At 47.7% G+C, this 25,002-nt stretch overlaps 1 protein-coding gene across 1 annotated transcript; it reads left to right on the forward strand.

Annotated features, from left to right (window-relative positions):
* The first annotated feature begins 16,392 nt into the window (after window positions 1-16,392).
* LOC120706542 lies at window positions 16,393-20,300 on the forward strand. Its single transcript, XM_039991220.1, has 3 exons — window positions 16,393-16,688; window positions 17,432-19,315; window positions 19,692-20,300. Exons 2-3 carry the CDS (start codon window positions 17,441-17,443, stop codon window positions 20,022-20,024), a joined length of 2,208 nt encoding a protein of 735 aa, XP_039847154.1. The 5' UTR covers window positions 16,393-16,688; window positions 17,432-17,440; the 3' UTR covers window positions 20,025-20,300.
* Window positions 20,301-25,002: the final 4,702 nt, after the last annotated feature.

Raw genomic sequence — 25,002 nt, forward strand, 5'->3', positions numbered from 1 at the left:
ACGCATGCATGAACCCAATTGCATTTTCTGTTACTTGAGCATCGTCTCCATCAATCTTTCTTGGGCCACATGGTATACCAAACACCTTTCCAACATCTTTGTCAAAAAAAACGTATGATACGATTTCAAGACACCCTAATTGCATGAGCATTCACATCCACTTGGTTCAACAGCCACAGACTAAACTTCAAGTTAATTTTTGTCAAATTTGGCAGAAACAACAAGCCCCCCAAATCCAATTGCATACACAAGATCCCTTTTGGGGAAAAAGATTTGGGGACAAAGGTTAGGAATCAAGATTTATTCTTGACAGATCCATAATGCACTAGAAAGCCGAGTCATACCTCATCCGATCTTCGTTCTCCCATGCAAAGAGGCCACCGGAGTCCAGGACGCCGGAGCATGCAGCAACGGACCGGAGGGAGACGACGGCTATGGGATCCTGGTTTGAAGTTGGACCGCCAGTGGACCGAATTTGATCTCATCGACCGATCCTAGACCTAGCTCAAACAGTAATGATGAACGGATCGCCAGCGATTCTTACCTTCTCCATCGCCGCCGTTCTCCCGTAACTGTTGGAGCCGGCCCAGAGGCGACCACCTCCAACGATGTCGCGCCCTCTCCTGTCTATCTTGCTCGCTCAGTCACTCCACTCTACTTTGCTCTCATGCATGCTATCCAGATATATAATACAAACAAATATAGTACAAATAAAAAGAAGAAGAAGAATGAAGTGTCAAATAAGAGAAAGAAGATCCAGGAGCCCGACCCATCGTCGTGGAGCTGCTGTGGGCTCGGATGGACGCCACAATGTACCTCCTCACCTTCTCTCTTCCCGCTCTTCCGCGGACAGACAGTTTCGTTCGAGGTGTGGTTTTTGAACTTTTTAAAAAATTTGTTGCGTTTTTTTTCTTCTAAAATGGATTCAACACTAAATTTTAGAAGATTTATTTGTCTTTTTGAGCTCAAAAAGCTACGAAAATCTTATAATGAGGAATGTTGAGTACTCTATCCTGCTTGTGATGAGTAAATTGTCAACCGTGCGGTGTGATCGTGCGCTTGGTCTTTGGATTGCAGGTATACGGGCATCGAGTGTCGACGGAGAGTTGCCGTGGAGGAGCTCGGGCCGGGCGGCAGCTATGGCGTCCACTCCTGGATCGAGGACGCAAGCGGCGACGGAAGGCGGGTTTCTTGGTTTGCGCCACAAAACCAAGGAGGTGGACGACGGTTGACGATGCCAAGTCGTGGAGGCACGGGCGTCGGTCTCAGGACTGACGGAGGCGACGGGCGTCGACGGCGTCTAGGGCCTCGCTGCGGGCGAGGAGGTGACGGGCGTCGGGCGGCATCTAGGGCCGTCAGAAGGCCGAGGCGGGAACGGCGTCTAGGGCCACGGCGTTGGAGGCGGGAATCTTCCCGCGCGTGGAGTTTTGGTGGTTTTCTCAAAACCGGCCACCTACCCGGGTTTCACGGACCCCCAAAACCATGAACCGGATCTTCATCGACATGGCGGCAACGCGGAGAAGGCTTCGAGTCGAAGAAAGAAACTCCGCCGTCGGATGAGATCGTGTACATATTTTCGGTTTTGCCCCTACGGGCGTTTAAGTCACTAGTTTGAGTCTAGGGGTATTTTGGACCCCTGCGTGGGCACCTTAAATACCCCTCACCCCTCTCATTTCTCCCCTGCGCCTGGAACAAACCACTCCACCAGCCAGCGCCTCCCACCTCTATCCCGTGGCTCTCTCTCCTTGTTCTTCCTCGATTCTTCTCTAGGATTAGAGGTATGGTTTGTTGAGGATTTTGTACTGAGATTGTGTGGCAAAGGAGGCCCAATCCTCCTTGTGCCCTCCGGGGTTTTGAATTCGTGTCAATATCGTACGTTTGGTGCTTTGTTTTGGATGAATTCGATTTTCCCTTGTCGATTCATGAGCACGAGTTGATGGTGTGGTTCTTGACGATTTTGTGACTCCTTGTGGTGTTCCTAATCCATCTTGCCTAGCCCTAAAACCCTCAGATTCACGAGCTCCTTCGAATTGAAGTTTTGGCGTTCTTGAGAAAACCCCAATCTTGCTTAGGATTTCGTCGATTTCTCCCAAACCATGGAGTAATTCATCGATTCCTTCCGTGGACGTGTTCACAAGTCCTTTGTGATCATGACTACGAAATTTGGTGAGATTTAGACTTGATTTGGTCACTCGATCATCGAATTTTCGAAAGAACGCAGGCTGGAAAGCTTTTCTGGATTCTGTTTCATCTAGCACCGGATGAACCGATGCTTTGAAATTGTATGTGTCGAATCAACCGGTGTATAAGTCTTTCCCATGTTAGGGTTTTTGGCATGTCATCTGGTTGCACTGGTGCATCCACTCCCTAGAGCATCGATTCAACCGGTGAGTGCTCATCTGCTGCTGCTTTGCCCGTTCAACCGACGTATGGAAATTTGTTGACATCGGTTTAGCCGGGCTCTGTGCGATTGGTTTTGCAGTCTCTCTGGACAACTGCACCGGCGTTGTTGTTTGATTTTGTCGGATCATCCGGTGTGTAACACCGGTTGAACCGACGTTGTTCAAAGACATCCGTCGGATCAACCGGTGCTCACTTTCTCTCTGCTGCCGGCTCTGCTCATCGGTTGGACCGACGCTGTTCAAATCAGTGCGTCGGATTAACCGGTGAGTTATACCGTGCGTTCTCTTCTGCTGCTTCTTGTGCTATTTTACGTGATTGATTCCGCTATCGTCCTAGTTTGTTCCTAGGGTTGTTTTGTGTTGGTTTAGCTTTTCAATAGCTACTCCATACTTCAACTAGGACTCGAGGATTTGGGTGTACACTTGGGACTAAGCCTATCTTTCCGATTGCAATTAATTTCAATCAGCTCCCATTCACACCCCCCCTCTGGTCGCCCTTTCGGTTCCTCAATTGGTATCAGAGCTTGGTTGAGGTTTTCAATACCCTAACCGGTTCGAAAATCACTTGGCGACCATGGCGAGTCTTGGTAAGATTCCAGTGTTTACCGGCGAGGACTATGCTTATTGGAAGGTTCGCATACGTGCCTTCTTGCAAAGCATGGGAGCCGAGGTCTGGGATATCACCAAGAACCAGGCTTACGAGGTGCTTGCTGTTCAGACTTCACCACTTCAGGTGTCCGAGCACGAGGCTAACGCCAAGGCTATCAATGCCTTGTTCGCTGGCGTTTCTCGTGCGGAGTTCTCATGCGTCCAGGGTTTTCAGGAAGCCCACAAAGTTTGGACGTGCCTTGCGAACTACCACGAGAGCACACCTCAAGTGAAGGCTAGACTGTTCGAGACTCACCGGCGTGAATACGAGAATTTCACACAGGGACCGGGTGAGAGCATTGGCGACATGTTCAGTCGGTTTCAATCGATTGTGAACAAAGTCAATGCGAACAGATCTGCTGATGTCCTTGAGTACACAGAACATGAGAAGGCCCTCAAGTTGCTCTACGCACTTGACCGCTCTGTGTGGGATCTCAAGGTGAACACGATCATCGAGTCTGCAGGCTATGAGACTCTAACCGTGAATGAGCTTTTCAGCAAGCTCAAGGCCACGGAGATGGATAACCAGACACGAGCCAAGCTCAATGGTGCCCCTCCTTCCAAGAGCATCGCTCTTGTGACTGGCCCAGGTGGATCGAGCTCTAACGCTAACTCTGCTCTTGGCTTTTCTCTTGCCTCTCTGCCCTCTGTTACAGATGAGCAGCTAGAGATGCTGGGCGACGACGACTTGTGCCTTCTCATCAGCGTGTCTACCACAACCGGTAGAGGCAGAAGAACCCCGGGTGCTACCACTGCGGTGATCTGAACCACTTTATCGCCGAGTGCCCCAAGAAGTCCGGCGGTGGCCAGAACAACAACCCCGACTACTACTGCCACCGCGACCGCAACGAGGGAGGCTCCAACAAGGAGCGTCGGCACCACAAGCACCGCAGTCGTGACCGGCGAGGATGCTTCGACAAGGAGTCGCTCAAGAAGCGCTTCCAGTACAAGGCCAAGAAGCGGGAGAAGGTTTTCCTGGCGCAGCTCAGCGATCTCGACAAGAGCTCCGACACCGACCACACTTCTTCACCGACCTCTGACAACGACGACAAGAAGAAGAAGAAACGGGACAAGGATGCCACCGGCTTCATCGGTCTTTGCTTGTCGGCCGGTCGGCGCAAGGGCATCTGCACCATGGAGGGTGAAGCAAATGGTGACCGTGCGTCTTCGGGTGAACATGCTACACCGACGCACGTCGACTCTTCTCCTGAATCCGAGAGTGATTCATAGGTAAACTCCACAATCGACCTCCTTGATACTGAGGCTATAGAGTTGTACGCCGCTCTCGACAACCAGAAGAGGCTGCTTAAGGAAGCAGCTAGAGAGCGTAGAAAGCTTAGGGCTGAGCTGGCTTGTGCTAGGGAGAAATCTAGTGAGGATGAGTGCGCTGGCTGCATATCTCACATGAATGATCTTGTTGCTCTCCATGCCAAGCATGATGAGAACGTCGCGAACTTGCCAAGGCCTCGCTTTCTGACGTGTCTCACGAGCTTGCCAAGGCCAAGCATGAGCTTGAACTGGTTAAGGACGCTCCCATTGTTAGTGATGTGATTAAATGCGATGAGTGTCCTATCTTTAAGTCTGATCTAGCTTCTTTGCAGTCCAAGTTTGCCACTGTTGTTTGTGAACTAGAGGAGCTTAGATCTAGGACTGTTCTGCTTGGTGCCTGTAAGCTTTGTCCCATGCTTAGGTCGGAGCTAGATGAGAAGAACGCCCTGATTAAGTCTTTAGGGAAGACTAAGGTCGGGGAGTCTAGCCCACCTATTGATTGTCATGTTTGCCCTGGTTTGATATCTGATTTGGATAATCTTGCGGTAGAGAAAGCCAACTTGGAAAATGAGAATACCTATCTTAGGGCGATTCTTAGTTGGGTTTCTGCTAGTGAGCCGCAGTTGGACATGATGATCAAGCAGTTCAAGCGTGGTGATGGGTTTGGGGTCGGTTACACATACACGAAGTCAGACTTTGACAAGTTGTAGGGTAAGATCGGCAAGGCTGCTGGAGCTCCAAGTGCTCTGAACACTGCTAGCACGAGCACACATCCTTCACTTGTTGACCCCGTGGATGGTGTGCTTAAGGAACCATCAAAAGCACCTCCACAGAAGCAGGTTTGGGTTCCAAAGCCCAATGAGCTGAGGAATCCCCTCGATACTCTCCCTACTACCACAGCCCAGGTTGCCCAGAAGAAGGGGGCTGCTCTTCCCCGTCCGCAGGCGAGGCCACCACCTCCCAAGAGAGAGGTGAGGTACCACTGCGAGTACTGTGACAGAGAAGGTCACCTGGAGGAGTTTTGCTTCAGGAGGAAGCGGGCTGTGAGGCGTGAGCAGGAGAGACGCAACCCGGACATGTACTCTGCTCGGGTGCATGGTCCTCCTCGGCGTGGTGGTAGGCAAGATGCTAGGGTGCGCCGTGTAGGTGGAGGACAGGGAGACGGTGGGGGTTACCATGCTCCAACGGGTGGTCGTTTTTTGCTGGTCGTGTTCCTGGTCGTCCTCAGTACGGCTATGGACCACGGGACCGAGGCTTTGGAGGAGGTTATGATGCACCACGCTCTCCTCGCGGTGGTGGTCGTCAGCCTCGCGGTAGACGGGACATGGGATACGTTTTGCCTGAGTTTGCTAACCCTTCTGTAGAGCAAATGGCTCAACACTGGTTTGCTTCACACTTTGCTAACCCCAGTGTTGAGACATTTGCTCACCCTTTGTCTCACTACTGATGTGCAGGTCGTAGGCTTGGAGAACATGTGGATCATGGACTCCGGTTGTTCGCGCCATATGACCGGGAATGACAAATGGTTCTCCAGCCTCACCCAACGCACCACAAAGAATACATCATATTTGGGGATAATGGTAAGGGCAAGGTACGTGGTGTTGGCGCTATTAGAGTTTCTGATCGCTTTACCCTGAGAGAGGTTGCTTTGGTTTCGAATCTTGACTTTAATTTGCTCTCTGTTTCGCAACTTCTTGATGAGGGGTTTGAAGTTCGCTTCAAGGAGGGTTGTTCTCGAGTTTTGGATTCCAGAGGAGACCTGGTTTGCCGGATCATTCCTCGTGACCGAATTTTCTTGGTCGATTTCTCTAGAATTCCTTTTGGCCCTTCTCGTTGCTTGTTGGCTGGTCCTTCTTCCGATCTGTGGAAGTGGCATAGGAGACTTGGATATTTGAGCTTCGACTTGTTGTCTAGACTTAGCTCACTTGGCCTAATCCGAGGATTGCCCAAATTGAAGTGTGAAAAGGACCTTGTTTGCCATCCGTGTCGCCATGGGAAGATGATTGCTACTTCTCATCCGCCTGTTAATCAGGTGATGACCACTCACCCTGGAGAGTTGCTACACATGGACACAGTCGGTCCTTCTCGGGTGATGTCAGTTGGTGGGAAGTGGTACGTTCTTGTGATCGTGGACGACTTTTCTCGCTATTCTTGGGTCTTTTTCATGAGAACCAAGGATGAGGCTTTCGAGTTTGTTCGAGACTTGATCTTGAGGTTAAAAAATGAGCTACCCCAGGCCATGCGAGCGATTCGCAGTGATAATGGCACAGAATTCAAAAACGCTCATTTTGACACCTTTTGCAGTGATCAAGGGCTTGAACACCAGTATTCTTCTCCCTACACTCCACAGCAGAATGGGATTGTAGAGCGGAAGAATCGGACGCTGGTTGATATGGCGAGGACGATGCTCGACGAGCATAGGACTCCTCGAAAGTACTGGGCTGAGGCGGTTAACACCGCTTCTTATGTGTCCCATCGTATTTTCTTACGTGCTTTCATGCACAAGACTTCTTATGAGTTGCGATTTGGACGCCAGCCCCGTGTTTACCATCTCAGAGTTTTCGGTGGTCGGTGTTTTGTGCTGAAAGAAGGAAATCTTGATAAGTTTGAGTCTCGCTCGTCTGACGGCATTTTTCTCGGTTATGCATCTTATTCCAGAGCATACCATGTGTTGCTTATTGATTCTAACATCGTCAGAGAGACTTGTGAAGTCACTTTCGACGAGACTGCACCGTGCAATGCTTCTGTCTTTGAAGTTGCGGGAGAAGATGAGCTCGGCACCTCCATCTTTGAAGATGAGGAGGAAGAAGCTGCGGAGGGTGATGCTAAGGCTACCACGCGTGCTGTGGACCCAGTTGCCTCCGCCACAAGCTCGGACGATGATGACGGCCCCGATCCTACTACGTCTACTTCCCGGGGCCTAGTCGAGCAGGTGACTCAGCCTTCACCAGCTGCACCTGAGGAGGCACCAGCTTTGGTTGAGGAGGAGATGACTTCGACAAGGGAAGCACCGCGACACATTGAACGTCGTCATCCAACTCAACAGATGCTAGGTGACCTCAATGAGCGAGTCACACGGTCTAAGGTAACAAGTATCGCTGGCTTTGCTCATTCAGCGTTTGTTGCCTCTTTTGAGCCCAAAGATATTGGACACGCTCTTTCTAATTCTAATTGGGTCAATGCCATGCATGAGTAACTCGAAAATTTTGAAAGAAACCAAGTTTGGGTTTTAGTCGAGCCTCCACCTACTTGTAATCCCATCGGAACGAAGTGGGTTTTCAAAAACAAGCAGGGTGAGGATGGGTTGGTTTTTCGAAACAAGGCTCGTCTTGTTGCCCAGGGGTTTTGCTAAAAAGAACGGATTAATTTTGAGGAAACTTTTGCCCCAGTTGCTCGTTTGGAAGTGATTCGGATTTTTCTCGCATTTGCTGCTTCTAAGGGTTTTAAAGTTTTGCAAATAGACGTTAAATCTACCTTTTTAAATGGTTTTATCGAAGAAGAGGTTTATGTGAAACAACCCCCTAGTTTCGAACATCCCAAGTTTCCAAACCGTGTTTATAAACTTCAGAAAGCACTTTATGGTTTGAAACAGGCACCTAGAGCTTGGTATGATAAACTGAAAACATTTTTGCTGGCTCAGGGTTTTAAAATGGGATGCGTGGATAAAACTTTGTTCCTCATGCGGTCTGGCAATGACTTTCTATTAGTTCAGATATACGTGGATGATATTATCTTTGGTGGCTCTTCTCACGCTCTTGTCTCCAAGTTTTCTGAGCAGATGTCCAGGGAGTTCGAGATGAGTATGATGGGTGAGCTGCAGTTCTTCCTCGGGCTGCAGATTAAGCAAACTCCTCAGGGCACGTTCATCCATCAAGCCAAGTACACTAGGGACTTGCTGCGGAAGTTCGACATGAGTGACTTGTCACCTCAGCCGACTTCGATCAGCACTTCGACGGCGCTTGATGAGGACTTGGACGGTGAGGCGGTGGACCAAAAGGAGTACAGGAGCATGATCGGCTCTCTTCTGTACCTGACGGCGATGCGGCCGGACATTCAGTTCGGCGTCGGCCTTTGTGCACGGTACCAGGCTTCTCCGCGCACCTCCCACAGGCAGGTGGTGAAACGCATCTTCAGGTATCTGAAATTCACCCCTGAATTTGGTCTTTGGTACTCTGCGGATTCTTCTCTGGTTTTGGTGGACTTTTCTGATGCCGATTTTGGTAGGTGTCGGTTGATCGTAAGTCGACATCCGGCACTTATCAATTTCTCGGTACATCTTTGGTATCTTGGTCCTCTCGCAAGCAGGCTAGCGTAGCGCTTTCTTCCACAGAAGCTGAGTATGTTGCCGCTGCTAGCTGTTGCTCCCAGATACTTTGGATGAAACAAACCTTGCAGGATTATGGACTGATTTTTGATAGGGTTCCCATCTTTGTAGACAACATGTCCGCTATTAGCATTGCAAAGAATCCTGTCCTACACTCCAGAACCAAACACATAGATATCCGGTTCCACTTCCTGCGAGACAATCATGAGAGAGGCCACATAGACTTGATCCATGTCCCTTCAGAGAGGCAAATCGCAGATATCCTAACCAAACCTCTTGAGCAGGACACCTTTGCTCGCCTGCGAGGGGAGCTTGGGGTTTGTTACCCCTTTTGATAGCTGACTTTTCTTTGGTTAGCTTTGTAGGTTTTATTTGCTTCTCTTTGTTTTCTAGGTTTGGTAGTTGCATTGTGCATATGCATTGTACATGTTTGCATTTTGCATTGCCTCACTTGCACTAGCATTCTTGTATACATTGCTATGATCTTCTAGTGCCTGCTAGTGTGAGTTGATAAATTTAATCATGTATAGCTTGCTCTACTGTGTATATGACATCATCTGAGTTAAGCTATTTTGATTTGAAAATCTAAAAACATGATCACCCTGTCTTGGCTACTAGCATGTTAGGGCATGTTGATATGCTTTGCTATCTTATTCATGCTAGTGTAGCCTTTCGTTCAGCAATTTATACTTGAAATGATCTAAATTTGATAAAATTACTTGAACTGTTCTTGAAATGGATTGAAAAGATCCAGGTGGGATTGCTTGTCGCACTGATCGAGTTTTCGGGACAGCTCACTTTGCACTTGTGAGAACCCGGGCAAGGCTGTGCATGACTGAAACGAGTGTCTTAAGCTTCTGATTGTCTTTGGCATAGGCTTGGCCTCGTTGCTAAGTAAAGCATGACAAACTTTCAACCCCTGACATTAAGAATTGCTTGATATAATTTGATTGAAAAATGAATGTTTGCAACATGCTTTGGCTGGTTTGGCTCACCTGTATGAGTATGATTAGCACTGCTTTCCTTTCCCTACTTGTTTGTGCTAGATCAAGGATGATGCTTTTATTTCTCCTAAACTGGAACTTGCCTAGCTCTAGACTGATTTGATATACCCTGTTGAGCTAGATGCAGGTCTTGTTTATGGATGCACACGTGCTTGTGACTAGATGTTGCTCATATCCTTGTATCCCTGAATGCTTTCACTTACACCTCTTGCATTGCATTCATTGCATAACATCTGTTCAGGGGGAGTCTCAGATTCAGGGGGAGCTTGATGTGTGCATGTGCCAACAAGGGGGAGACGTTTTTGGGGGAGAGAAGTGATCGAACAAGGGGGTGTTTGATTTTTGAACTTGTTGTGCACAGGGCCTTGAGAGTGCATCATTTTGTGAGAGTTGCACGTGTGAGGGGAAAATGTATTTCAGGGGGAGTTTCTGCTTTGTTTGCGGCTCCTGGTTTCCTCGTTTTCCCTCTGCTTCTTACATGACTGCGTCGAGCTTTACCTCTGTCTTTGAGGAGTCATGTTTTGGCTTGTGATCGATTGCGTCGAGCCGTTTCCCTTGTCTTAGGGAATCGATCCGTGCTTGAGTAAGTGACTGTTCTTGCCTTTCTGAGCTTTTTGTCACTTGCTTGAGTTCTTCACTTTCTTGTTTCTATTTTATCACTTCTCTGTTTTCAGATGGTGTGTTGACAATGCACTCATCAAGGGGGAGATTGAGGAATGTTGAGTACTCTATCCTGCTTGTGATGAGTAAATTGTCAACCGTGCGGTGTGATCGTGCGCTTAGTCTTTGGATTGCAGGTACACGGGCATCGAGTGTAGACGGAGAGTTGCCGTGGAGGAGCTCGGGCCGGGCGGCAGCTGTGTCGTCCACTCCTGGATCGAGGACGCAAGCAGCGACGGAAGGCGGGTTTCTTGGTTTGCGCCACAAAACCAAGGAGGCGGACGACGGTTGAAGACGCCAAGTCGTGGAGGCACGGGCGTCGGTCTCGGGACTGACGAAGGCGACGGGCGTCGACGGCATCTAGGGCCTCGCTGCGGGCGAGGAGGTGACGGGCGTCGGGCGGCATCTAGGGCCGTCAGAAGGCCGAGGCGGGAACGGCGTCTAGGGCCACGGCGTTGGAGGCAGGAATCTTCCCGCGCGTGGAGTTTTGGCGGTTTTCTCAAAACCAGCCACCTACCCGGGTTTCGCGGACCCCCCAAAACCGCGAACCGGATCTTCATCGATATGGCGGCATCGCGGAGAAGGCTTCGAGTCGAAGAAAGAAACTCCGCCGTCAGATGAGATCGTGTACATATTTTCAGTTTTGCCCCTACGGGCGTTTAAGTCTCTAGTTTGAGTCTAGGGGTATTTTGGACCCCTGCATGGGCACCTTAAATACCCCTCACCCCTCTCCTTTCTCCCCTGCGCCTGGAACAAACCACTCCACCAGCCAGCGCCTCCCACCTCTATCCCGTGGCTCTCTCTCCTTGTTCTTCCTCGATTCTTCTCTAGGATTAGAGGTATGGTTTGTTGAGGATTTTGTACTGAGATTGTGTGGCAAAGGAGGCCCAATCCTCCATGTGCCCTCCGGGGTTTTGAATTCGTGTCAATATCGTACGTTTGGTGCTTTGTTTTGGATGAATTCGATTTTCCCTTGTCGATTCATGAGCACGAGTTGATGGTGTGGTTCTTGACGATTTTGTGACTCCTTGTGGTGTTCCTAATCCATCTTGCCTAGCCCTAAAACCCTCAGATTCACGAGCTCCTTCGAATTGAAGTTTTGGCGTTCTTGAGAAAACCCCAATCTTGCTTAGGATTTCATCGATTTTTCCCAAACCATGGAGTAATTCGTCGATTCCTTCCGTGGACGTGTTCACAAGTCCTTTGTGATCATGACTACGAAATTTGGTGAGATTTAGACTTGATTTGGTCACTCGATCATCGAATTTTCGAAAGAACGCAGGCTGGAAAGCTTTTCTGGATTCTGTTTCATCTAGCACCGGATGAACCGATGCTTTGAAATTGTATGCGTCGAATCAACCGGTGTATAAGTCTTTCCCACGTTAGGGTTTTCGACATGTCATCTGGTTGCACCGGTGCATCCACTCCCTAGAGCATCGGTTCAACCGGTGAGTGCTCATCTGCTGCTGCTTTGCTCGTTCAACCGACGTATGGAAATTTGTTGACATCGGTTTAACAGGTGCTCTGTGCGATCGATTTTGCAGTCTCTCTGGACAACTGCACCGGCATTGTTGTTTGATTTTGTCGGATCATCCGGTGTGTAACACCGGTTGAACCGACGTTATTCAAAGACATCTGTCGGATCAACCGGTGCTCACTTTCTCTCTGCTGCCGGCTCTGCTCATCGGTTGAACCGACGCTGTTCAAATCAGTGCGTTGGATTAACCAGTGAGTTATACCGTGCGTTCTCTTCTGCTGCTTCTTGTGCTGTTTTGCGTGATTGATTCCGCTATCGTCCTAGTTTGTTCCTAGGGTTGTTTTGTGTTGGTTTAGCTTTTCAATAACTACTCCATACTTCACCTAGGACTCGAGGATTTGGGTGTACACTTGGGACTAAGCCGATCTTTCCGATTGCAAGAAATTTCAATTGGCTCTCATTCACCCCCCTTTGGTCACCCTTTCGGTCCCTCATATAAAATTGAGGGGTTCAGCTTTCTATATAAACTCAGTTTTGCTACATCTTCGGTTGTTCAGAAGTTTTAAAAGAAGTTTGCTATTTGTTTGAACTTCTGTCTTTTCATACCATGAGGCTGCTGAGAAGCTCAAATAGACAACCAGGCCTAGAGCGTGTCTGCGTGTGGGGCCAGCAGGGGACACTGCCGGTGTCCAAATTGTAGCACACTGTAGCGCTTTTTCGTTTGTTTGTGGTAAATATTGTCCTACCATGGCCTAATTAGGCTCAAAAGATTCATCTCGCAACGTACATCAAAACTATGCAATTAGTTTTTTTATTTACCTACATTTAGTACTCCATGCATGGGTCATTTGCTATATTTAATGTTTCGATGTGATGGAGATGTGATGGAAAGTTTGAAAAGTTGGGAGGAATTTGGGGTATCTAAACACACCCATCGTCATCTTCCTCCCCCTCTGTGTCTACTTCTTGGGACTGCACCTTCATGTCGCACCTGGAGGGAGCATGCAATGCTGCTGGAACTCGTGGGTTCTCTCTAGAAGAATTTTTCCCTAATATTTGTATAGCATTTTGCTACGCGACTATTTTTGAATCTACAGCTCCTCACACAACAAACAAAACAAACTAACTCAAAGAGAACCAAGGACACGACAGGATTGCAGATAGCAAGGCGACACGTCAAAGCATGGAAACAGGGACGTAGCCAGGGGGCGAGCAGGGGCCTGTGCCCCCCCCCTCTGAAATTAACTCAGTGCACTAGTTGTAGTGTAAAATCTGAACCAACGAGAGGAGTTCAGGTGCCATGAAACACACCAAAACGTGCATGAAAAAATAATCTGAAAATCAGCATTCAAATAGATCAAATACATATCTACCGAATGGTGCAGCACCTGATTTGTTCTCCTAGGCCAACTATTAATCATGCACAAATAAATGTTCATCCCACTACAAACTCAGGTGATGTTTCAATCGCATGATGGAGGCATACAATTCCATACAATTCAACAAGTTCCAGCACACATAAACAGTCTAGATTACTTTTCACATATGAGCTGTTTTCTTACACCAACGCTGCGACATCACACATTCGGGCACTTGTAGTGCCAAGCTACCAAGCCAAGTGTCATGGACGACACTACTAGCAAAATAACACACTCCAGGTGGTGTGTCGACCATCCAACTGTATCTTACACCAAAATCACACATTCATCGGTAAAATCAAGCCTACTAAGTTCAACGGAAACATTCGGTCCCTAGTCAACATCATCTAGCGAAGTTGTCATATTTCCTTCCATTCGCAGAACATCGTACAGATTTGCGCTTGGATGTAGACCTCCTGCACATTTCCAACATTTGTTAGGCCAGAGTAGAAAAAAAATCGCATACTCACACTCATTCATTTTTACCTATTCTAATGGAACTTTTCATCAAGAAAGCCTCAATGCGCTTCAAGCTGTGAGCATCTTTCTCCACCAGGCCAAGTGACGCATGCATGAACCCAATTGCATTTTCTGTTACTTGAGCATCGTCTCCAGCAATCTTTCTTGGGCCACATGGTATACCAAACACCTTTCCAACATCTTTGTCAAAAAAAAACGTATGATACGATTTCAAGACACCCTAATTGCATGAGCATTCACATCCACTTGGTTCAACAGCCACAGACTAAACTTCAAGTTAATTTTTGTCAAATTTGGCAGAAACAACAAGCCCCCCAAATCCAATTGCATACACAAGATCCCTTTTGGGGAAAAAGATTTGGGGACAAAGGTTAGGAATCAAGATTTATTCTTGACAGATCCATAATGCACTAGAAAGCCGAGTCATACCTCATCCAATCTTCGTTCTCCCATGCAAAGAGGCCACCGGAGTCCAGGACGCCGGAGCGTGCAGCAACGGAGCTGAGGGAGACGACGACTATGGGATCCTGGTTTGAAGTTGGACCGCTAGTGGACCGAATTTGATCTCATCGACCGATCCTGGACCTAGCTCAAACAGTAATGATGAACGGATCGCCAGAGATTCTTACCTTCTCCATCGCCGCCGTTCTCCCGTAACTGTTGGAGCCGACCCAGAGGCGACCACCTCCAGCGATGTCGCGCCCTCTCCTGTCTATCTTGCTCGCTCGGTCACTCCACCCTACTTTTCTCTCATGCATGCTAGCCAGATATATAATACAAACAAATATAGTACAAATAAAAAGAAGAAGAAGAATGAAGTGTCAAATAAGAGAAAGAAGATCCAGGAGCCCGACCCATTGTCGTGGAGCTGCAGTGGGCTCGGATGGACGCCACAATGTACCTCCTCACCTTCTCTCTTCCCTCTCTTCCACGGACAGACAGTTTCGTTCAAGGTGTGGTTTTGAACTTTTTAAAAAATTTGTTGCGTTTTTTTTTCTTCTAAAATGGATTCAACACTAAATTTTAGAAGATGTATTTAGCTTTTTGAGCTCAAAAAGCTACGAAAATCTTATAAAGTTGAGGTTTCCAGCTTTCTATATAAACTCAGTTTTTCTACATCTTCGGTTGTTCAGAAGTTTTAAAAAAAGTTTGCTATTTGTTTGAACTTCTGGCTTTTTCACACCATGAGGCTGCTGAGAAGCTCAAATAGACAACCAGGCCTAGAGCGTGTCTGCGTATGGGGCCAGCAGGGGACACTGCCGGTGTCCAAATTAACTAGAGCGCAAATGCCCGGTGAATCAATCGCATAATAACTGATCGAATCTACGGGATACGTACGCCTGTACAGTGCCGTGTGTACGCGCGGACGCGGAGCGAGAGGATTGAAGAGTGGGAGCAGCATTATTTATTTCCCCATATAGTATCTTTCACAAGATCACAGCAGTGAAGCAGTGCATGTACACAATCCCTATCAATGCGATGCAAGCTGCCGTGCAGTGCAAGTCGGCCAACACGCAAACTAGCGAGGTCAACGGCCACCCAACCGGTTTGGCGAACAATTAAAAAAGATAGAAAGACAACAATTCAGCAGCAGATTAATTATATATATATGTGTACAGTAAACCTATACTATATATATAAATATATAAGAGACTCGATGAAAGTCACGCGGTCGCACGGCGAAGGCGAAGCCCACTCGCGACCCGTGCGAATTGAATTTTGATGAGAGGACGAGGGCGGAGGAGCTCCGGTACGTTTGGTGCCCCCGCGATCACGTCCGTCCATGGTCGGCGGCCGCGTCGATCCCACACGTACCTTTCGTCTCCGTATTGTAATACCGCTACCGATCTCCCTATTAATTCTTTCCTCATGCTTGAGCTCGCAGCAAATGGAGCCAGGGGGAATGCTAACTGTTCGCCCCTCCATCACCGTCACACGCTTCGTACCCCGTACGGGCATGCATTGCTAGCCGCACGCCTGCTCCTGCTAAAAGTTATTTGTCCGTTCAAAATGTACGTTATTTTGGTAAATTTAGATATATAATTTTTCTGTATATGAAGATATAATGTTTTATCTAGATGTGCAGCAAAATATTGTCTAATTGAATCACCAAATTGCATGACATGGAAATCAAAATAAAACGAACTAACGAAGCATCAATAATCTCTCTTACCCACCTGACGCGATACGCTAATTGGGCGAATTTTCCGCACAGTAACTCCAGAGGGACCCACCCGGTCATCCCACTAATTTGCCGGGAGGATCCTCTGCAGTACTTCAGAGTGACTTTGAGTCACTGACGTGTGGGACCGTCAGTGACAACGAAGTACCGCAGAGGAATCACTTTCCTAATTTGCTGGTGACTTCCCTTGATCTGATAATCCAGCTTTCCTCTGTCCTTACCACCACAATTTATAGTAAAAATCTCTGGTTCCTAACCCCTAATCCTAACCCTTGTTGCTGGCGAGTGCTAAAAGCTGCGGAGGGCGGAAAAGCTCCTGTCAGTGGGGCCCACATAAATTAGCCAGCAGGGGTGGACGGCTTCTTTGACCACCGCGCGCCTTTGGCGTGGCTGCCCTGCCTTGCCTGAGTGACTGCCCTCCTCCGGGTTAAAGACAGGCACTAATTAATCATTATTGGGTGCTCTAATCATCATTTGGTGCCGGGGGGAGGAGAAGATCCCCGGAGACCCGATGAGAGAGTGTTGTGTCGCTCTCCCCAAACTGTCCCTCCAGTCTCTCTCTCTCTCTCTCTCCACTCCAGCCGCAACGAGCACCATCTCCTACACGGCTACACTCCACTCTGCCCGCCTGCTGCCATTCCCGCTTCCATGAGGGCCAGCTGAGAAAGAGAAGCGCGGGGATCTCCCCACGTTCGGCCGTCCCCCCTGCTCGTCTTCTTCTCACTTGCCCTTCCTTTCCTGCTTCCTGGCGGCGGCGACGGCTGGGCGTGGCCGACCAGCGGCGCCCTCCGCCGGGCCCTGTACCGGCGACGAGCACCCGCCAGGTATGCCCGCCCCTCCTCCTCCCTCCCTCCCTGATGTGCGAAATGTAGGCTGTTTGTGTTCGGATCTGGCCCAGTTACGTCCGCCCCTGACCACAGTGCTGGGATTATTTGAGCGACCAAAAAAAAAATGTCTTCCCATTTGCTTGTTTTTTCAAGCTTTCATTTGGTGGTTTTTGGCCTCTTGGGTGAGATCTGGTGTAGTTTAGACCACACAACCGATTTTGTTCCTCGCTAAGGGAAAATTTTTGTTTCTCCGGGCTCCGTTTGGAGCACATTGTGTCTGGAATTTTCTTACGGCGGGCGTTTTGAATTTGAGCGCAGCATTTTTCTCAATCTTTTCATTTGGTTCTGTTTGGTACGTCTTTGCCGTCAAACAGAGCAAGAGATCTGATGTGTATGCTGCTCATCACCTTCCGCTTTTATTATTTCGGCCTTTTTTTATATCTATATATATATATGCTCAGTGGGGCCTATCCATCATGCTTAAACTCTAGTTTACAATGGGGAACCCGGCTCTGATGTCTTGGATTCTAGTATCAGCTTTTTGGGGCCAACAATGTGCATGTTTTCTCTAAAACAATTGTGTATGTTTCACGGGAATGTGCTATCTAAATTGCTATCTTGTAGTAGCTCGCAAGTAAAAGAAAGATATGGCACACTAGAATATCGCATCCCCTGTTCTGGCAATGCTCCACATCACATTTCATGGGAACTTAATTTTACATCATGTGCTCACATTGCAGGTTTCATCTATGGGGCAAGACACTGGCTTGAAACGCGAGGATCGTTCTGGATTGGGAGCAGGTCCTGGAATATTGCAGACCCCTCGCTGCATCAATGAAGAAAATGAGAGTCGAAACAGAAGATACCATCAGTTGAAATGCTCAGAGAGCAACTCAGGGGGGTCACGCCTGGACTACGTCCCAAATTTCCACTGCAAGAGCTTGCCAACAAGAAGCCGCAAGATGAGTGTAGAAAAAAGTGCTGTGGGGAAGCGTGGCTCTATGTACCAGAGCTCTAGTGAAATTAGCAGAATAAAAAAGATCCAGGAGGGCAGGAGGAAAATAGACTCTGCATTTGATGGGGATGCGTTTCTGTTATTTGACATTGTTGATGCATCCTCTCGGCCAAGCACAAGCGGAGCTTATCTGCATTCCCACCGGAATCGGGGGTCGGGAGCTAAGTCTTCTGTGGAAACTAGTCGTAGGATTAATCGAGCATCAAAGGACTTTCTGGACCTTTCATTCCGTGAGCTTCCTGACGATAATTTTAAGCTAGATCGACCACGCTTGGACAGTGCCTTGTTGAAAAATGACGGAGGTGATGGTTTTCTGGAGATTTCTTTTGAGAAAGAGACCACTGAGGGTGGCCCTTGCAGACATGCAGCTCCTGACTCGCTAGACGCTCAGTCAGGTAAATGTACTCAAACAAATTACCAACCCAAGACCAGTGGATGTCCCAGTGAGAATAAGTGTGGTGAGGAGGGGAGAGATTCAGCAAGCAGTTCCAAATCAATGTCGGCGAAAGTAAGCTCTTTTGATGGTACCCGTCCATCTGGCAGCGTTCAGCATCATATCATAGAGAACAACGCTAAGGCTCGATCAAGCCCCTTCAAGAAGATGTTGGACCCAATCATGAAGGCCAAATCTCGTAGGAGTCCATCTCTCATTGAAAAGGGAGATCCCAACTCTATAACTGGGACAGGTAGCAGGAAAAACTCAATGTCCCGCAAATCATTGTTGGGTGATTTTTCAAGAACTGAACAAGCATCTAATTGCCAGCCAAATGGAGAAATACAGCGTATCACATCTTCTCTTTCACCTGCTCATCTCCAAGCAGTTCTTAGATTGGATTCCAGGAATGGTGTCCAGGTTTTAGAATTTTCTGTTGAGGGCCTGGAAGAATCCATTTCTGCCCGGAATTGGAAAACTGGAAACGAGTTGAACTCTATTTACACCTTCCATAGTGGCGGTAAACGATCCAGTGCTGCTGGAAGGATCTCCAAAGATGGAGGCTGGAATTTACCCCCAATTGTAGGGCAGCTGCAGGTTTCATCTTATTTATGCTCTGAAGTTGGGAAAGATGGTGGGCTGAATAACTCTGTCATTACCGAGTTTGTTTCTTACGATATTGCTCATGCAAGGCGAATTGTTGAGGACACTCAATGCACTGAGACCCCTCAACAGCCACTGTGCAGTACTGTTGATAAATCAATCTCTGGTGAATCTCCACAGATGATTAATCTGATGGGCCTGCACAAGATTGGAAGAAATAACTCGGATGTATCAACATCCTGCCCATGGTCTGAGGAAGATCTTTATCCTCATTTGGAGATCGCAGCAACTGTAATAGAGGTTCCATTTAGTAAAGATAAGTCCAAGGAAATGAAGAATGGTTCCTCTCCTTGTACTGTCAAAGTGGTTACACCTAATGGACTACATGGTTTACCGAGTGAATCAGGAGCCATCCCATCTCCTTTGCTAGATAGATGGAGGTATGGCGGGGGCTGCGACTGTGGCGGATGGGACATGGCTTGCCCCATCGATGTTCTTGGCAATGCCTATGATGATAACTGGGCTGAGTCAATAACTACAAATGCGAAGCATCCTATGGAGCTCTTCATTCAGGTACACTCCAAAATCCCTACCTTGATGTACTTTTCTTTCGGTATTTATGTTACGAGTGTCCTGAGGATACTGGGGTGTTCGAAAGGAGAATCCAAAGATGATCTAAATGTTTTCTAGAAGTAACTTGCTGCTCAGGACAATTATCCACTTGTTTTTTTTTGTAGTCATTCTCTTTAGCTATTAAATCACTTGTAAATTATATGAACAACTTTGAAGCTTACTTAATGGCTAACAGCCTAGAAACTCAATTTTTAAGCCTTTGCAACCTTACTAAGCACAACAAGCGCGGTGTCGCACACTAGACCACCCATTTAATTGATCTTACATTCTTACTCCAAAAATTAACAGTTGTGATTTGCTGCCATTGTTCAAACAGGGTAGCAAAGAAGAGCTCCCTGCCCTTTCCATGAAGGCGAATGGGAAAGAACAGTTTTTGGTGGATTTCCATGCGCGGTTATCAGCATTGCAGGCATTCTCAGTTTGCATCTCTCTGTTGCACTGTTCTGAAGCTTCGATAGCCATCAGTGTTGAGAAGGGGAAGCACAAGCTGTACTCCAGCTCACATAAGTTGCTCCTTGAGGAAGATGTGCGGCGCCTAATTGAGGCAGTCACCGCAGAAGAGAAGAAGCAGCAGAAGAAGAGCCGGAGAGAAAAGGCTCCTCCATCAGTTGTGCTTGATCCCCCTTTTTCTCCCATTGGAAGAGTATAGGCATCACTACCAGTCGTGATCTGTCTTGGTGTTCATATTTTTTTTGATTGAAGGGGCAAATTTATGTTGTTCATAAGGATGGAGGTTGCATGTAGTCTTAGATTTTGTACTGTTGAACTCTCGCATAAAAGAGAAGTTTAGGAGCAGTTCCATGTACCGGTTGGAAGAACATAAAGTAGATGAGGAAAAGGTGGCCGTCGCCTCTGTATGTAACATCACTCATTCACTTGAAACAGTGTAGCATACTAGTATACTAGTGTTGATTCTGATCGTGCATTTCTGAGGTTTGAACTGGAGGCGCATCGGGACTGACAGTTTTGGCCATTAACCTACTAGCATTAGGCTTTTCTGGAATGCAGCGCCCGTTCCAAACCTTGGTGGCAGTGCTATTATGAATCGTGATTTGTTTAACAATAACACGGGTGGGTTTGGGCCGGCCAAGGAGGTAGGAGTTAAGGCAGGGCAAAATTTTGTCGGGATCCTCCGTGTTGTTGGCTCATGTATGTTGTGCTGAAGAATCCTACGGGTTGACTGAAAATTCTGGAAATTTTGGCGGGTTGGATTGGAGCCCGACCCAAGTGGAGCCGTTTGTAGCGTGGCTGAGCATGGCGTCGTATGCTTGTCGCCTTGTCTACCGGTTGCTAGTACAACCGGTAGGTAGTAGCATCATGTGCTTTCTTTAGAGAAATTGCTGCTAGGAGACTAGGAGCAGATGGATGGCAATTGGCAAAGGCCCAAAGAAGAAGAGGAAAGAGTTTGAGAAGGTGGACCATGTCCATGTGTGAGTGTGTGATCCGGATTTGGAATTTCAGCCTTTATACCTGTGACCTGATCGCCTGGCTTTTGCTTTGCTTTGGTCCCTCCTGGGACCTGGACAGATGAAGAGCCTGTCTCCGTCTACTCAAAACAAGATTACAAGAATTTGACAGCAAAGTAAAAGTTGAAGCAGACATGAGACATGTAGCCTGCGCTTTTTGTTTGGTGAAGAAACAAAAGGTTTCTGCTTTTCTGCACTCCGTGATTAATACTGGCCCGTTGGTGCTCGGCAGCGAGAATGTATCCAGTGTTACAAGCCCGTGTTACTAACTTTAATTATACTTAAATTTTTGCATCTAAAATTCTAACAAAAATATGAATGAATAGAGCACACAAGAATCTACCATCATGCAAAGTTTGAAATTGAAAAAAAATTGTGCAAGAAGAAACAAAAAAGATAAACTTGCACTTGAATAGTAGCGGGTTGCTACTGTGCGTCGCGGACCCGCTAGCGCTACTGTTCACAAGTAGATTTCACTTTTTTGTTGCATCTTGCAAAAAAATTCGTTGCATCTCAAAATTTGCATGATGGTGGAAGATGACATGGACTATCCATTCATATTTTTGTTGGAATTTTTTGATAACTGTAGCAACCGTTATTTCAAACAGTAGCACGGTAACACCTAAACACACGGTAACACAGGAACGTTCTCGCTCCGCAGCTCCACCGGGCAGCTTTCTGCGCCGGAGCTGAGCAGACGCACCAAACGTCCTCGGAAGGTGAAGCGGCTCCGCCCGGAGGTTGTGGCTCCCGCAACCTTGCCTGCAAGGTGGAGCAAATGGAGACGAAAGAAAACTAGGGCCTCGGTTGTCAGGGCTCCAAAATCAGCTCCAAAACCAGCTTCACGTGAAGCCCTAGCAAACGGGTGTTTCTGCAGCGGCTCCGGCGCCGGAGCCCCCCAAATCCCGCTCTCTGGAGCAGTTTGGGTGTGCCGGAGCCACAAAAACGTGGCTCAGTTTGGGTGTGCCGGAGCCACAAAAACGTGGCTCTGTCGGCTCCGGCTCCGCGACCGCCTGCCAGCTTTGCCCTCGCGGCCTCTTCGCGCGCTTGACCTCCAGGTGAGCCCGAGCGGCGGCGGCGGGCGCATGCGGCGGAGGGAGCCCGAGTGGCAGTGCAAGACACTGGGTCCAGTCCTTCTCTCTATCTTCAACGCCCGGGAAGGACGGCCGAGACCGTGTGGGACGGAGAGCAACTAGCTACAGGCTGTAGAAAAAATGGGCTGCCTAGAACAGTCGACCTCGAAGAAAGCTAGCGTGGTGGCCGGGCGGGCATACGGCAGCGCGTCGCTTTCGGAGCCCCTGCGCTCGAATAATCGGGTGGCGCATGCGGTGGCGGGAGCCCGAGCGGTGGCGACGGACGCAGGTGGCGGCGGGTCCCTTGGCGGCGTCGGCGGGCGCATGCGGCGGTAGGAGCCCCAGCGGCGGCGGCGGAGGGCGCAGGTGGCTGCGCGAGGCAGGGCAGCAGCTAGCAGCCGGTGGCGGGAGCACAAGGCAGGGGAGGCCGACGGGAGCATGAAGGAAGAAGAGGATAAGGAGGAAAGAGAAGATGGGAAGAAAAGAAAATAGAGAGAAAGGATAAAAGAAAAATAAGAAAGAAACAAAATGAGAAGAAAAGATAAATAATAGAAAAAACATAAGGGTATTATGGACATTTCTTTCTTCAATCCATCTATGAAAAATAGGGTGAAGCCGTTTTGACAAATATTTACCAAAACGGCTTCAGTTCCATCAGAAAAGCCACTCCACTAGAGGAGCCAGAGCTGGAGCTGTTTTTGAAAGAGCCGGAGCCCTGCCAAACAGGCCCTAGCTCCACAACTAGCTTCACCTGCTCCAGCTCCGGCTCCGCCCTCGGAGCGGAGAGCAGGAGCACTCCTGTGAGAACCGCCCAATTTGATACTATTTTAAACGAACCGCCGGTCATTATCACCCAGATGAGAGTTAACACGTGCTTGCCGTAGAGCGTGCCACGTGTTATCCCACATCTAGAGACACGAATAACCGACACGTCATTCATTCAAAATAATACCAAATCCGGTAGTCCCGGTATGTGCTCCAACATACGCCCAGAATCAGCATATGCACATACCGTATACAATCGAATACATTGCTAAATAAACCACAAAGAGTAGTCTTATACAACCAGAGTTCACAGCGTAACATTACAAGTTCAAAATAGGTGGGTTTCCAGCTTCACCTTACAAGCCTTGGGCTCACGCGAGTCATATTAAACAGAGACTTAGAGCTTATTGAAAATACATGCTCTCACGAATCTCGGTTACGATAAAGACTTACTAAAGTAATGACGCCTTGCTCAAGGACATCATTACAGCCACCACGACCTATTCTTCCCCCGCGTTTGGATCAGCGGGGTAGAAATGGCCGAACACCACTTCGGGCTCACATGCAACTAGGTTTAGAAAGCAACCTGAGTACAAAAAGTACTCGCAAGACTTACGCGATTACGTACACAAGGATCATGCAATGGCTCAAGTAAAAGCTTTAAGGTTAAGTAATTATTGCATAAGCACTAGCTCTCTACTCTATCACCTATCAAATTAATTAATCTTGCCCAACCCAACACTTTTAGTTGGTTAAGAGAGTAACATAATCTATAACTGATCATAGCTGTAACATGAAACATTCTCAGCATAAACGATATTCTATGAGGAGTTCATGGGTTAAAGAGCGTGCTCATAACCGAGAGCGCGGCAATTCGAATTGATTACAACCTTGCAAGGGTGTACTACTTTACCCACACGACGCGAGGACCATGCGACTCACCCAACCGATCACGCCGGGCAAGGGGGTACTCACGTCAACCGTTCCCAACAAGGCTCAACCGTTGAGGGTACGCCCAGCTTGCGCGTGGAGACTTAGTTCCACCGAGGACATCTCTAAATTTTCCTACACATAGTTCCACTCGGGGACCTGCTAAGCCTCCCTGCATAGCCCGTTGGCCACGCATCTGGGACCGGGCCCCAATGACCAAGTCAAAGAAGGTATTTGGCTTATCCGTTCCATTATATTGGATATGTGGTAGCACGGAAAGGTGCTCAAAACCGACGTCGTCCACTCGGTCCTTAATCGATCCAAGCGGACTATGCCCATGTGACTTCATTCTCTAGGCCCTAACATTCCGCTCGAATCTCGATACTACCAACTTATACTTGCTCCGGCTCAAGTGCGATCAAGGATAAACAGGTAAGTGTGATACTCCAAACCATTCCTTTCTAGCAAGCAATATAAGTATTCTAAGCAGGGCTAAGCATCTAGTCAGATTAAGTAATTAACTATCTAACTAGTGCCAAGAATAGGGATAACAAATCAAGGATGGATTATGCATGAAGATAGGTATCAAAATGCAATACATACATACTACATTTATAGCCCAACAATACCCAGTGGAATAGCTAAACTAAATTAGATTAGAAAGGTGCAAAGAATATGCTTAGCTGCTTACCTTGGTTAGCTTCCGACTCGACCACGAACGGGATTCCGGGTTCAGGCTCCACGGACTCGGCGGGTTCCACGGGTTCGTTCTCCGACGGTCCGGTCACTAAAATGCATGAATGCGATGCACGAATTAAGAAACGAACTTAACAACAAGCAAAAATCATGAAATAAAATAAACATGCAGAGGATGATACAAGGGACTCATTAAAATTGGTTTTGCAGCAAAACCATTTTCCTAGAATTAACCATAAATATTTTAGCTTTCAGCCACTCTAAACAAGATAAATCGGGAAAGGCATGCAAACTGAACTAAACAAATCTAAGAAAATTATCATAGAAACTAGGCATGAAAAAAAAGCTAACAAAACTGGTTTTGCCATTTTATCACTTTCCTGCAAAAAGTTCCATATTAAACCACATTTTGGACAGCAAGCATGAAATCGAAATAAAACCCTAACCAACAGCAAGGAATCATGTGAACAAGCTGCACCACTGAAAACTACACCTCACAAGGAGTCTAACAAAAATTGGTTTGACATTTTTCTAGCAGTACACAAATAACCAAGCAATAAACTCACTTTTGCAAGATAAATCTATAGATAAAACTACAGCAAAGTAACATGCAAAACAATATTTTTCCTAAGCAGATCTCAGCTAGAGGAATCGAACAAAACAAGTTTCACAATTTTTGGAGCTATACATGATTTTC

This window comes from Panicum virgatum, chromosome 5K (assembly GCF_016808335.1).
Source record: "Panicum virgatum strain AP13 chromosome 5K, P.virgatum_v5, whole genome shotgun sequence".
In the NCBI taxonomy this organism is placed as follows: Eukaryota; Viridiplantae; Streptophyta; class Magnoliopsida; order Poales; family Poaceae; genus Panicum; species Panicum virgatum.